The following is a 13,949-nucleotide window of genomic DNA, read 5'->3' on the forward strand; positions in this document are numbered from 1 at the left end:
GCAGCTGCCGCAGCTCCTACAGCGGGGACCGATCGCTGTGTCCCCGCTGTCTAACCCCTTAAAAGCCGCGTTCAATAGAGATCGCGGCTTTTTAGGGGTTAAGTTACCATCGCCGGCCTGCTACACGATAGCGGCCGGCGATGGTTACTATGGCAACCGGACACCAAACAATGGCGTCCGGCTATGCCATCGACGGAAGCCTAATGGGTCCTGACAAAGTCAGGACCCACTATGCTTGCTGTCAGTGAATAGCTGACAGTTCTAATACACTGCACTACGCATGTAGTGCAGAGTATTAGAATAGCGATCAGGGCCTCCTGCCCTCAAGTCCCCTAGTGGGACAAAGTAATAAAGTAAAAAAAAAAAAAAGGTGTAAAAATAAGAAAATAAAAGTTAAAAAAAATCCCCTTTTTTTCCCTTATCAGTCCTTTTTTATTAATAAAAATATATAAATAAATAAAATATACATAATTGGTATCGCCGCGTCCGTAACGGCCTGAACTACAAAATTATTTCGTTATTTATCCCGCGCGGTGAACGCCGTAAAAGAAAATAATAATAAACCGTACCAAAATCACAATTGTTTGGTCACTTCACCTCCCAAAAAATGTATTAAAAAGAGATCAAAAAGTTGCATGTACCTAAAAATGGTACTGATCGAAACTACAGTTCGTTACGCAAAAAATAAGTCCTCACACGGCTTTATTGATGGAAAAATAATAAAGTTCTTGCTCTTAGAATAAGGCAACACAAAAAGTGAATGATTTTTTACAAAACGTATTTTATTGTGCAAACGCCATAAGACATAAAAGAACTATAAACATCTGGTGTCACCGTAAGGCCGAGTTTACACGAGCGTGTGCATTTTGTGCAAGCAAAAAGCGCGGCGTTTTGCGTGCGCAAAAGGCAATTAACAGCTCCGCATGTCAGCCCTTTATGATGCGCGGCTGCCTGGTTTTCGCGCAGCCACCATCATTATGACACTCCGTTTGGATGTTTGTAAACAGAAAAGAACGTGGTGCTTTTCTGTTTTCATTCATCCTTTACAGTGCTGTTGCGCGAATCACGCACGTCCCACGGAAGTGCTTCTGTGCGACATGCGTGGTTTTCACACACCCATTGACTTCAATGGGTGCGTGATGTGCGAACAGCGCACAAATATAGGACGTCGTGCGTTTCACGCAGCGGACATACGCTGCGTGAAAATCACGCCCACCTGGCTGCACGGCCCCATAGACTAACATAGGTCCCTGCGACGCGCGTTGCACGGATGTATAACACGCTCGTGTAAATGAGCCCTAATCGTATTGCCCCGCAGAATAAAGTGAATATGTCATTTATAGCGCAGGGTGAACGCTGTAACAAAAATAGAATAAAAAAACAATAGTAGAATTGCTGTTTTTAGTCACCACGCCACTTAAAAATAGAATAAAAACTGATCAAAAAGCTGCATGCACCCCAAGAAAACTACAATGAATTCCTCAAGGGGTCTAGTTTCCAAAATGGGGGCACCTTTTGGGGGTTTCCACTGTTTTGGTACCAGAAGACCTCTTCAAACCGTTTAACCCCTTAATGACCGGGCCATTTTGCACGTTAATGACCGAGGATTATTTTTGTTTTTTTCACGGTCACATTCCAAGAGTCGTAACTTTTTTTTTATTCCGTCGACATAGCCGTATAAGGGCTTGTTTTTTGCGGGACGATTTTTATTTTGTAATTCCACCAGTTTTAGATGCTTTTAATATATTGATTAACTTTTATTAACTTTATTTTAGGAGAGAATTGAAAATAAGCAGCTATTCCAGCATTGATTTTCACGTTAGAAATTTACGCCGTTTACTATGCAGCGGAAATAACATGTTAACTTTATTCTATGGCTCGGCACGGTTACGGGGATACCAAATATGTAAAGGTTTTATGTTTTCCTACGTTTGCACAATAAAAACCCTTTTAGAAAAAAATTACTTGTTTTTGCATCGCCGCATTCCAAGAGCCGTAACGGTTTTATTTTTCCGTCTATGTGGCCGTACGTGGGCTTGATTTTTGCGGGACAATGTGTAGTTTTCATTAGTACTATTTTGGGGTACATAGGACTTAGATTAATTTTTAATGGTGGGAATGGGAGAAAAGAGCGAATTTTGCCGTTGTTTTTTTGGACGCCGTTCATCCAGCGGTTTAATTAATGTGTTAATTTTATTGTTCAAGTGGTTACGATCGCGGGGATACCATATATGTGTATGTGTGATTTGTTTTGACACTTTTACTTTCAAAAAACAACTTTTTGGGCAAAAAAAATAGTTTTATTTGATTTTCACTGTAATTTTTTTTTTGTTTTTTCACCAACTTTATTTAACGGATTGACATTTTTTTTTTAGTCCCACCATGGGACTTCACTAGGCGATGTGCCGATCGCATATATAATGCTTTGGTATACTTCTTGTTATTATTGCCTGTCAGTATAAAACAGAGGGAGCTCCCTCCCTCTGTCAAACACATTAGATGCCGCTGTCACTATTGACAGCGGCATTTAATGGGTTAAATTGCCGGAATCGGAGCGCGCTTCGATTACGGCAGTTGCAGCAAGAGCCAGGCTGTGTATAACAGCCGTGCTCCTGCCGCTGATCGCGTGGGTACACTGGCAGTACCCGCGCCATCACAGGACGGATATATCCCTCCTCCTGCGCGAACTAGCAGCTGCAGAGCACTGATATATCCGCCCTTCGGCGTTAAGAGGTTAAAAACGCAGATATCCAGTGATTTCAGCTTGTGCTATCAGTAATAGAATGAGAGCACCAAAATGAAGACTGAGATTGCAGAAGTTAGTAGAGCTGGGTGTAGTAGGCGGAGCAAGTGCACTGCTGCATGCACATTGCATGCTGGGACTAGAGCAGTGCATGCAGGGAGGAGAAACACAGGAAGAGAAGAGGAATGAACTTACTGAGCAAAACAAACCTCTCAAGGTAAACAATAGGGAGTTATGTTACTAAAACCATTTATTATCAAGAAAAAGATAGTCAGAGTGCACTAATATATTAATAGAGGAACATTGCACTGATTTAAAAAAAAAAAAAAAGGATTGGAAAACCCCTTTAAGGCTCAGAGCCCATTTTTCAAATCTGACATATTTCACTTTATGTGGTAATAACATCGGAATGCTTAAATCTACCCAAGCAATTCTGAGACTGTTTTCTCATGGGACATTGGGCTTTATGTTAGTGGTAAAATTTGGTCGATATATTCAGTGTTTATTTGTGAAAAACTGCAAAATTTAGAGAAAATGTTGAAAAATAGAATTTTTCAGAATATAAATGCATCTGCTTGTAAAACAGATGGTTATACCACTCAAAATAGCTACTAGTTCACATTTCCCATATGTCTACTTTCGATTGGCATAGTTTTTTTAACATTCTTTTCTTTTTCTTGGGCGTTACAAGGCTTAGAACAGAAACAGCAATTTCTCATATTTTTAAGAAAATTTCAAAAGCCTTTTTTTTAAGGTACCTGTTCAGTTCCAAAGTGGCTTTGAGGGGCCTATGTATTAGAAACCCACATAAAATACCCCATTTTGAAAACTAGACCCCTCAAAGTATTCAAAACAGCATTTACAAAGTTTATTTAACCCTTCAGGCATTTCACAGAAATTAAAGCCAAGTAGAGGTGAAATTTGCAAATTACATTTTTCTTGTTGAATTTCAATTGTATTAAATTTTTTTCTGTAACACAGAAGGTTTTACCAGAGAAACACTACTAAATATGTATTGTCCAGATTCTGCAGTTTTTAGAAATGTCCCACATGTGGCTCTAGAGTGCTCGTGGACTAAAACACAAGCCCCAGAAGCAAAGAAGCACTTTTTTTATTAGAATATATTTTAGGCAGCATGCCAGGTTTGAAGAGGTGTTGAGGTGCCAAAGCAGTAGAAATCCCACAAAAGTGACCCCATTTCGGAAACTACACCCCTCAAGGAATTCATCTATGGTTGTTGTTACCATTTTGACCCCACAGTTTTTACACAGCACGTATTTGAATTTGGCTGTGAATTTTAAAAAAAAAGACATTTTTTTTCCAATAAGATGTCATTTTTGATAAAAATGTCTTATTTTCACAGAGAACAAAATACCCCATTTTGTTGCCTAATTTGTCCTGAGTGCGGCAATACCCCATTTGTGGTGATAAACTGCCGTTTGGGCCCATGGGAGGGCTCAGAAGAAAAGCAGCGCTATTTGTTCTTTTGAGTCCAGATTTTGCTGGATTGGTTTTCGGGTGCCATGTCGCATTTGCAGAGCCCCAGAGGTATCAAAGCAATGGAAACCCACCAGAAGTGACCCCATTTTGGAAACTACACCCCTCAAGGAATTCATTTATTGGTGTTGTGACCATTTTGACCCCATAATTTTGTTTGAATTCCCAGCCCAATTCAAATAAGTTCTGTGAAAAAACTAATTTTTTCCAATAATATGTAGCTTTGGCTGAAAATTTCTTATTTTCACAAGAAATAAAATACCCCATTTTGTTGCCCAATTTGTCCTGAGTGCGGCAATGCCCAATTTGTGGTGATAAACTGACGTTTGGGCCCATGGGAGGGCTCAGAAGGAAAGGACCACCATTTGGCCTACAAGGGATTTTCTGGTGCTAAGTCATGTATGCAGAAGCCCCTGAGGTACCAGTACAGTTGAAACCCCCAAGAAGTGACCCCGTTTTAAAAAGGACACCCCTTAAAGAGGCTCTGTCACCAGATTTTGCAACCCCTATCTGCTATTGCAGGAGATCGGCGCTGCAATGTAGATTACAGTAACGTTTTTATTTTTAAAAAACGAGCATTTTTGGCCAAGTTATGACCATTTTTGTAGTTATGCAAATGAGGCTTGCAAAAGTCCAAGTGGGTGTGTTGAAAAGTAAAAGTCCAAGTGGGCGTGTATTAGGTGCGTACATCGGGGCGTTTTTAATACTTTTACTAGCTGGGCGCTCTGATGAGAAGTATCATCCACTTCTCTTCAGAACGCCCAGCTTCTGGCAGTGCAGACACAGCGTGTTCTCGAGAGATCACGCTGTGACGTCACTCACAGGTCCTGCATCGTGTCAGACGAGCGAGGACACCGGCACCAGAGGCTACAGTTGATTCTGCAGCAGCATCAGCGTTTGCAGGTAAGTAGCTACATCGACTTACCTGCTAACGCCGATGCTGCTGCAGAATCAACTGAAGCCTCTGGTGCCGGTGTCCTCGCTCGTCTGACACGATGCAGGACCTGTGAGTGACGTCACAGCGTGATCTCTCGAGAACACGCTGTGTCTGCACTGCCAGAAGCTGGGCGTTCTGAAGAGAAGTGGATGATACTTCTCATCAGAGCGCCCAGCTAGTAAAAGTATTAAAAACGCCCCGATGTACGCACCTAATACACGCCCACTTGGACTTTTGCAAGCCTCATTTGCATAACTACAAAAATGGTCATAACTTGGCCAAAAATGCTCGTTTTTTAAAAATAAAAACGTTACTGTAATCTACATTGCAGCGCCTATCTGCTGCAATAGCAGATAGGGGTTGCAAAATCTGGTGACAGAGCCTCTTTAAGGCATTCATCTAGAGGTGTAGTGAGCATTTTTACTGGAGACATACATCCCATAAACTGTAATGTGGGTTCTCACGGGTATGGCAATACCCTCAATGTGGCTGTTATCAGCTGCCTGGGCACACGGCAGGGCTCAGAAGGGAAAGATGAGGGGGATAAGCTGTGCGGAGTGCATCAGGGTAAGTAAAACTGGGGCAGATTAAAAATCAAGGGATGTATGATAAATTTTGAAGCACTCTTTCATACGGAGCCTTAGTTTTTCGGGACACGTGTCACATTAATATATTGCGTCCTTCCTTATCTCACTCTTAGGCCTCATGCACACGACCGTAAAAACACCCGTTATTGCGGGTCGTTATTACGACCCGCAATAACGGGCTCATAGGCTTCTGTTAGCCACGGGTACCTTCCCGTTTGCTCACGGGAAGGTACCCGTGCCGTTAAAAAAGATAGAACATGCCCTATTTCATGCCGTAATAACGGCACGGGCATCCCATAGAAGTCTATGGGGCTCCCGTAATCATGGGTGGCTCCGTGTGTTCACCCGTGATTACGGGAGCGTTGCGAGGTGAGGCGAGGTCAGGGGACTACCCGGTCTGCAGGCCACAGCCCAGTGGCGTAACTACCGCCGGGACTACAATGAAAACTATGGCAGAGCGGGGAGGTATCTCCCCGCTCTGCCATAAACAAAAGACATGTATCCCCTATCCTGTAAAAAATAAAAATAAAAGACGTTCATACTTACCGACAACTTCCTGCTTCTCCAGTCCGGTCTCCCGCCCGTTGCCTTGGTGACGCGTCCCTCTCGACATCCGGGCCGACGTCCTGGATGACGTTTCAGGCCATGTGACCGCTGCAGCCAATCACAGGTCAATCACAGGCTGCAGCGGTCACATGGACTGCCGCGTCATCCAGGGATGTCGGGCTGGATGTGAAGAGAGGGACGCGTCACCAAGACAACGGCCAAGTAAGTATGAATTTCTTTAACTTTTATTACAGAAAAGGCTGTCCCTCCTCTCTATCCTGCACTGATAGAGAGAAGGGGCTGCCGATTAGTGCAGTGCTATTTTGCTGCCAAAAACGTGCTCGTAAATACGGGTGGAATACGTGTGACACCGGACCCATATTTACGAGCACGGGTTCGTAAATACTGGTGCAAAACGGGTGGAATACGTGTGACACCGGACCCGTATTTACGCCAGTATTTACGGGTGTGAAAAAATACGGTCGTGTGCATGAGGCCTTATAGCAGATACTATGTACCGCTTTTGACTTTTTCCTTTCTTGCCAGTTTGGGGAACTTCTGGAAAGAGTTGCCCTGGTGCGATGCGTGTGGCCCGCTTCCAGAAGTACTGGGTGCCCCCCTTCTTGGTCCCTAAAAATTAGTTTGATAACCACCTCTTGAAATTCCAGGAAAGTTCCCATCTGGCCTGCACATAGACGTAGCACGTACACATTGTACAATGCCATCTGTATGATGTGCACGGCCAGCTTCTTATACCACACCGCATGGCGCTGTAGGGCTTCAGGACATGATCTGACAAGTCCACCCCTCCCATGTACCTATTGTAGTCCAGGATGCAGTCTAGATTGGGGGTCTCTGTACTGGTACCTTGTACAGGTACATGGGTACTGGTGTGGCATCTCTCTTGTCCTTGTACTTGACACACAATATGTTGCTGCTAGATTGTGCCTAGCTCTCACCCCTTCTGAGTGTTTGCCCAAGCAGAGTCTTAGTGAGGCCTCTCATATTTCTTCTAGCAGTGCCGCATGCCGCAGTACTTCTGGAAACGAGGCAGTTGAAGAGCGGGACGCTGGTATAAAAATTATCCAGGTAGAAGTGGTAACCCTGGTCCAGCAGTGGGTGCACCAAATCCAACACAATTTTTGCATTAACTCCCAGTAAGGGGGGGGCATTTTGGGGGCTGAATACTGGGGTCATTCCCTTCATATATCCTAAATTTGTAGGTATACCCTGATGCACTCTCGCACAGCTTATACATCTTCACGCCATACCTTGCCCTCTTACTCGGCAGGTACTGGCGGAATTGAAGCCTCCCTTTAAAATGTACCAGGGATTCATCTATAGAAATACACTTCTCGGGGGTCTATGCTTGGGCAAACCGGGCACTGAAACGGTCTAATAGGGGTCTCCGTTTATACAAACGGTCAAAACTGGGGTCATCTTGGAGTAGGCAATGCTCATTAGGAGTAGTGAAGTATTGCCTCATTTTTTTTTTTTTTTTAGGTTCCAGTTCAGTTCTGAAGTTGCTTTGAGGGGCCCATATATTAGAAACCCCTATCAAACACCCCATTTTAGAAACTAGACCCCTCAAAGTATTCACAACAGCATTTAGAAAGTTTATGAACCCTTTAGGTGTTTCACAGGAATTTAGAGCAAAGTAGAGGTGAAATTTACATATTTTTTTTGGTCAGAAAATCCTCTTTATACCATTTTTTTTTTATAACACAAAAGGTTTTACCAGAGAAACGCAACTTAATACGTATTGCCCGGATTCTGCAGTTTTGAGAAATATCCCACATCTGGCCCTAGTGCGGTAATGGACTGAAGCACCGGCCTCCGAAGCAAAGGAGCACCTAGTGGATTTTGAGGCCTCTTTTTTTATTAGGCACCATGTCCGGTTTGAAGAGGTCTTGTGGTGCCAAAACAGTGGAAAACCCCCAAAAGTGACCCCATTTTGGAAACTAGACCCCTTGAGGAATTCATTGTAGTTTTCTTGGGGTGCATACGGCTTTTTGATCAGTTTTTATTCTATTTTTAGGTGGCGTGGTGATTAAAAAACAGCAATTCTACTATTGTTTTTTTATTCTATTTTTTTTACAGCGTTCACCGTGCGCTATAAATGACATATTCACATTATTCTGCGGGGCGATACGATTACGGCGATACCAGATGTTTATAGTTTTTTTTTATGTCTTATGGCGTTTGCACAATAAAAGAAGTTTTGTAAAAAATCACTTCTTGTGTTACCTTATTCTAAGAGCCAGAACTGTTTTATTTTTCAATCAATAAAGCCGTGTGAGGACTTATTTTTTGCGTAACGAACTGTAGTTTCGATCAGGACCATTTTTCGGTACATGCGACTTTTTGATCTCTTTTTATTCCATTTTTTGGGAGGTGAAGTGACCAAACAATTGTTATTGTGGTACGGTTTATTATTATTTTCTTTTACGCCGTTCACCGTGCGGGATAAATAATGAAATAATTTTGTAGTTCAGGCCGTTACGGACGCGGCGATACCAATTATGTATCATTTATTTGTTTGTTTATATATTTTTATTAATAATAAATGACTGACAAGGTAAAAAGGGGGATTTTTACTTTTAAAACTTTTATTTTCTTATTTTTACACATCTTTTTGTAACTTTTTTTTTACTGTATTACTTTGTCCCACTAGGGGACTTGAGGGCAGGAGGCCCTGATCGCTATTCTAATACACTGCACTACATGCGTAGTGCACTGTATTAGAACTGTCAGCTACTCACTGACAGCAAGCATAGTGGGTCCTGACTTTGTCAGGACCCACTAGGCTTCCGTCTATGGCATAGCCGGACGCCATTGTTTGGTGTCCGGTTGCCATAGTTACCATCGCCGGCCGCTATCGTGTAGCAGGCCGGTGATTGCAGCTTAACCCCTAAAAAGCCGCGATCTCTATTGAACGCGGCTTTTAAGGGGTTAATCAGCAGTGATACAGCGATCGGTCCCCGCTGTAGGAGCTGCAGCAGCTGCTGTACGAGACAGCAGCTGTCACAGCTCCTGTATGTGTCGGGACGACGGCCAAAACGGCCGTTACTCCCGTGACGTACTATTAGGTCATGGAGCGCGAACGATACAGCTGCCATGACCTAATAGTACGTCCAGGAGCGGGAAGGGGTTAAATTAACTTCTCCGTGATTTGTCACTTTTTTAAAGTGTGGAAATACCGTCAAAATGAACATTGGTCACCAGCTTCTGAGAAGCGAATGACAACCTTTGTAAGTAAAACAAGCATCACAAATCAGAGTTGCAGCTGCAGATATCGCCAAAATCTGCAACGGAATTGCCTAGTTCTTATACCTAAGGGTATGTTCACACGGCTTATTTTCTGCCGTTTTTCGGGCTGTAAACGCCTTGAAAACGGCTGAAAAAAAACGGAAGCTCAACGCCTCCAAATATCTGCTTATTGATTTCAAATGGGAAAAACAGCGCTTCGTTCCGACGGGGCCATTGTCTCAATAGAAAAGCAGCTCCAAAAACGTCCGTAAAAAAAGACTCTTGAAAACGCTTGAAAACAGCTCCGTATTTTACGGACGTTTATAGCTTGCTGTGTGAACATAGACTAAGGCCTCATGCACACGACCGTGCTCGTAATTAAGAGCACGGCCGGCCACGGGCAGCCGGCCGCTTTTCCGAGCCGTGCTGCCATTATAAAGTATAGCAGCACGGCCCGTAAAATGAAAAAATAGAACATGTTCTATTTTTTTAACGGCACGGGCACCTTCCCGTGAGAAAACGGGAAGGTACCCGTGGCTAACAGAAGTCTATGAGCCCGTTATTGCGGGTCGTAATTACGACCCGCAATAACGGGTGTTTTTACGGTCGTGTGCATGAGGCCTAAGGGTATGTTCACACGGAGTGTTTTCAGGCCGTAAAAGTCCCGAAAAACAGCTGAAAAAAATCGGAAGCAGAAAGCCTCAAAACATCTGCCCATTGATTTCAAATGGGAAAAACTGCATTCTGTTCAGACAGGGCGTTTTTTGACGCGGCCGTTTTTCAAAAAAGCTGCAGAAAAGAAGTACATGTCACTTCTTCAGCCGTTTTTCATAGACTATAGAAAAACAGCTCCAAAAACAGTCGCGAAAAACGCGACTGATTAAAAATAAACGTCTGAAAATCAGGAGCCGTTTTCCCTTGAAAACAGCTCCGTATTTTTTATTTTGTGTGTGCAGATACCCCAACAGTTTATAAAGCTAGCCATAAACATAAGACTTTAAATCAAAATTTTACTTTGACAGAGAAAAATTGATAAGTGACTGTCAAAACCTTCAAACTGTCAGATCCTAGTTACCCCATAGTGACAGGGGGACACTCACGGACATTAAATATTTGGCAGCTCGAGTAAGGCCGGATTCACACGAGCGTGTTTAGTCCGTGATATACGGGCCGCATTTCCCGGACTGAGCACACTGCGGGGAGCTGGGCTCCTAGCATCATTGTTATCTATGACGCTAGGAGTCCCTGCCTCTCCGCAGAACTACTGTCCCGTACTGAAAACATGTTTTCAGTACGTAACAGTTTTCCCGCAGCGAGGCAGCGGCTTCTAGCGTCATAGATAACGATGATGCTAGGAGCCCAGCTCCCCGCAGTGTGCTCAGTCCGGGAAATGCGGCCCGTATATCACGGACTAAACACGCTCGTGTGAATCCGGCCTTAGGCGGAGTTCACACCAGCATCAGGTCTATCCATTGTGCTGTTGTCAGAAGATCAAAACAAGGCAAAACCGGAAGAGACTGTTCCGTTGCACCACAGATACCACTGACAGCCGGCGGAACTCATTGACTTTAAGGCTATGTTCACACAGAGTTTTTTTGCAGGCGGAATTTCTGCCTCAACATTCAGTTTGGAAGTTTGAGGCAGATTTTCCTCTGCCTGCACGCCGATTTTCGCTGCATTTTTTTCGCCCGCAGCCATTGAGCGCCGCGGGCATAAAACACAGCGAAATACACTTTCTCTGCCTCCCATTGAAGTCAAAGGGAGGTCAGAGGTGGAAACACCCAAAGATAGGGCATGTCACTTCTTTCTCCCGCGAGGCGGTTTTACAGCTCGCGGGAGAAAACCGCCCCCGCCTCTCATTGAAATCAACGGGAGGAATTTTCGGGCCATTTTTTGACGAGTTTTTTGGGGCGGTTTCCGTGTCAAAATTACTTAGTGTGAACTTAGCTTGATGGGTTCCATCAGGTTTCCATGGTTTTACCAAAAACAACAGCGCAGCATGCTATGGTTTATGGTATTCTCAGCCAGAACTGCAATAGAGGCCACTCTTCAGTGCAAATGTGAACGAGACCCCTATTTTTAATGTGATTTTAGGAGTACAAATCAATGGATAGTAGATCAGTGAAAAAGATGTATAATAGAACACAATCCAGGAATAAACGCATTGCTGCGGTCAGAGAGACAGTAGCCGGTAATACGTATAAAATATTTATGTATTGACCTGTATTCCATTAACCCTTTCAGAACCAGGCCAGTTTTCCTCCCCACCTTCCTAAAGCCATAACCATGTTTTTCTTTTTCCGTCTATATAGCCATACGAGGGCTTGTTTTTTTGCGAATGAGTTGTAGGTTTTTCACGGCATCACTTATTGTACCATATAATGTACTGGGAAACGGTAAAAAAATCTTTGGGGTGGAATGGAAAAAAAGAACCGATTCCCCCATTCATTTTTATGGCGTTCACTTTATTCTGCGGTTCAATAGGATTACGGCAATATCAAGTTTCTAAATATTTTTTTATGTTCTATTACTTTTACAAAACTAAAAAAAACAACTCGTTTAAAAACAAAATTTGCTCTGCGTCATAGTCCCTTAATTATTTCTTGGGGCTTTTCGGCAATGGAGCGTAATAACATTATAATTTAAATTTTATTATTCATTTAATTAATATTTGACTGGTTTTAGATGCGGTAATACCACTTCCGTTTTTTATTTACATTATTTTACACAAAAAATGGGAAATGGACTCGTATGCTTGCTTGATCGCTGATACAATACACTGCAATACTTCTGTATTGCAGTGTATGGTACTTTTAACGATCTCCTATTAAGCCCTGATGACCAAGATGGCATACATGGGGGCCTTTATTAAGCCACGGGTGCCATGACAACCCATCTGCACCCCACAATTGCATAGCAAGCAGGGCGATGGGATGACAGAGGTAGCCCCCTCCCCCCCTCCTGTAACAGATTAGATGTAGCGGTCACTATCCATCAAAGTGGTTAAACGAGTTAGAGCGAGGTGTCAACTGTAATAAACAGCCAATACCCGCGGCGTATGGAGCAAGCTCAGCCGTCAGCGTGCTCCATACCCACCCCTGCTAGGACATATTTACGTCCTTTTGCGGCAAGGAATTAGGGATGAGAAATGCCGTACAGATGCCTATAAATTAAAAAAGTTTCAAGAACATGAAATAAAACGGAAACTCCAACAACAACAAAACCCTACATTTTACATGGGAAACGTTCGTTACAGACCATCACCCTTCTCAATGAATAATCTTGAGCCGAATGTTGGCGCTTAGCCAAACAGACTGCGGGAGGCACATCTCAATCCCCACAGGGCTGCGTCATCCAGATTGACTGCAAGTCCTGGTGCCATTTATTAATACATGCAATTGGTACTTCCAGTCCGGTGCCAGGAGGGGAGGAAGATGTATGTTGCTGCCCATCACTGGAACATGGAGCTCTTGGTCAGTATCCGTAATTTTGTTATCTCGGTTTAGTACTGCGTGTCTACAGGGAGCAGCGTAGAAGTGGCTTTTAACAGGGAACACAAGGGGTGCTTACAAGAGTTCTTAAAATAAAGAGAACTCTATCGGATTCAGTCCTGCAAAATATATTCACCACTTCTACACATACAATAATGCTTTTTATGTGGATTGGACAGGATAAATGTACCGGTCTGATCAAGCATAAAGACAACGCAGGAACAAAAACTATAGGAATATCCATTTCCCAGAGCAATTGGCAGATGGTGAATGTGCACAAATAATAAAACATTAGTTTACTGTCATTTTAATTTCAGCTCGAAAATAAGTAATATATTACTTATCATAATTTGGGATTGAGAATAGCTTGTGTTAACTTCTCTGAAACAACTATTTATGTTTAACAAAATAAAAGCACTAAAAGTCGAAATAAACCTTCACTTACCTAATCGAAGCTCTCCAAAATTTCCACATCCAATCTTTTTTCCCACTCTAAAATTAGGCCCAACCATCAATACTCCAGAGTTCGAGGAACCAGTACGTGTACCATGACCCGACCGACCACTAGGTCGGGCCATCCTCTCATCAGGTTTGTCCTTGTCTTTCTTTTTGCCATCCATATCAAGTTTACGGTACTCCACTTTGAATTCTTTTTTAAAGACAAGCAAACTCAAATGGGGTGTTGTAAAAATGGAAACATAACTAGAGAAGCTCCCCTCTGGATACTGTTATTCTTTCAGCTGATGATGAGGGCTCAGCAAAGGCGGATTCATCCCATTCGCAAATAGTTTCCACTGAGGACTTCCTTGCAGCAAAGAATGTCCTCCACGTTAATCCGTCAGTCCAAATGGTCTGGGCTGGACACCTAGAAGAAAAAGGCTTGGTAAAAATTATAACGT

The 13,949-nt window shown here is 43.1% G+C and overlaps 1 protein-coding gene across 5 annotated transcripts in view; it reads right to left on the reverse strand.

The window, feature by feature from the left end:
• CSNK1G3 (casein kinase 1 gamma 3) overlaps nucleotides 1-13,949 on the reverse strand; it is a 143,373-nt gene that overhangs the window by 84,506 nt on the left and 44,918 nt on the right. For all 5 annotated transcript variants that reach the window (XM_075836127.1, XM_075836137.1, XM_075836119.1 and 2 more), the window contains exon 2: nucleotides 13,496-13,915. In XM_075836127.1, the coding sequence (XP_075692242.1) occupies nucleotides 13,496-13,670 (175 nt within the window). In that variant the 5' untranslated portion in view covers nucleotides 13,671-13,915. The remainder of the gene's footprint in view (nucleotides 1-13,495; nucleotides 13,916-13,949) is intronic.

The sequence above is a fragment of the Rhinoderma darwinii genome, chromosome 1, assembly GCF_050947455.1.
Source record: "Rhinoderma darwinii isolate aRhiDar2 chromosome 1, aRhiDar2.hap1, whole genome shotgun sequence".
NCBI lineage: Eukaryota > Metazoa > Chordata > Amphibia > Anura > Rhinodermatidae > Rhinoderma > Rhinoderma darwinii.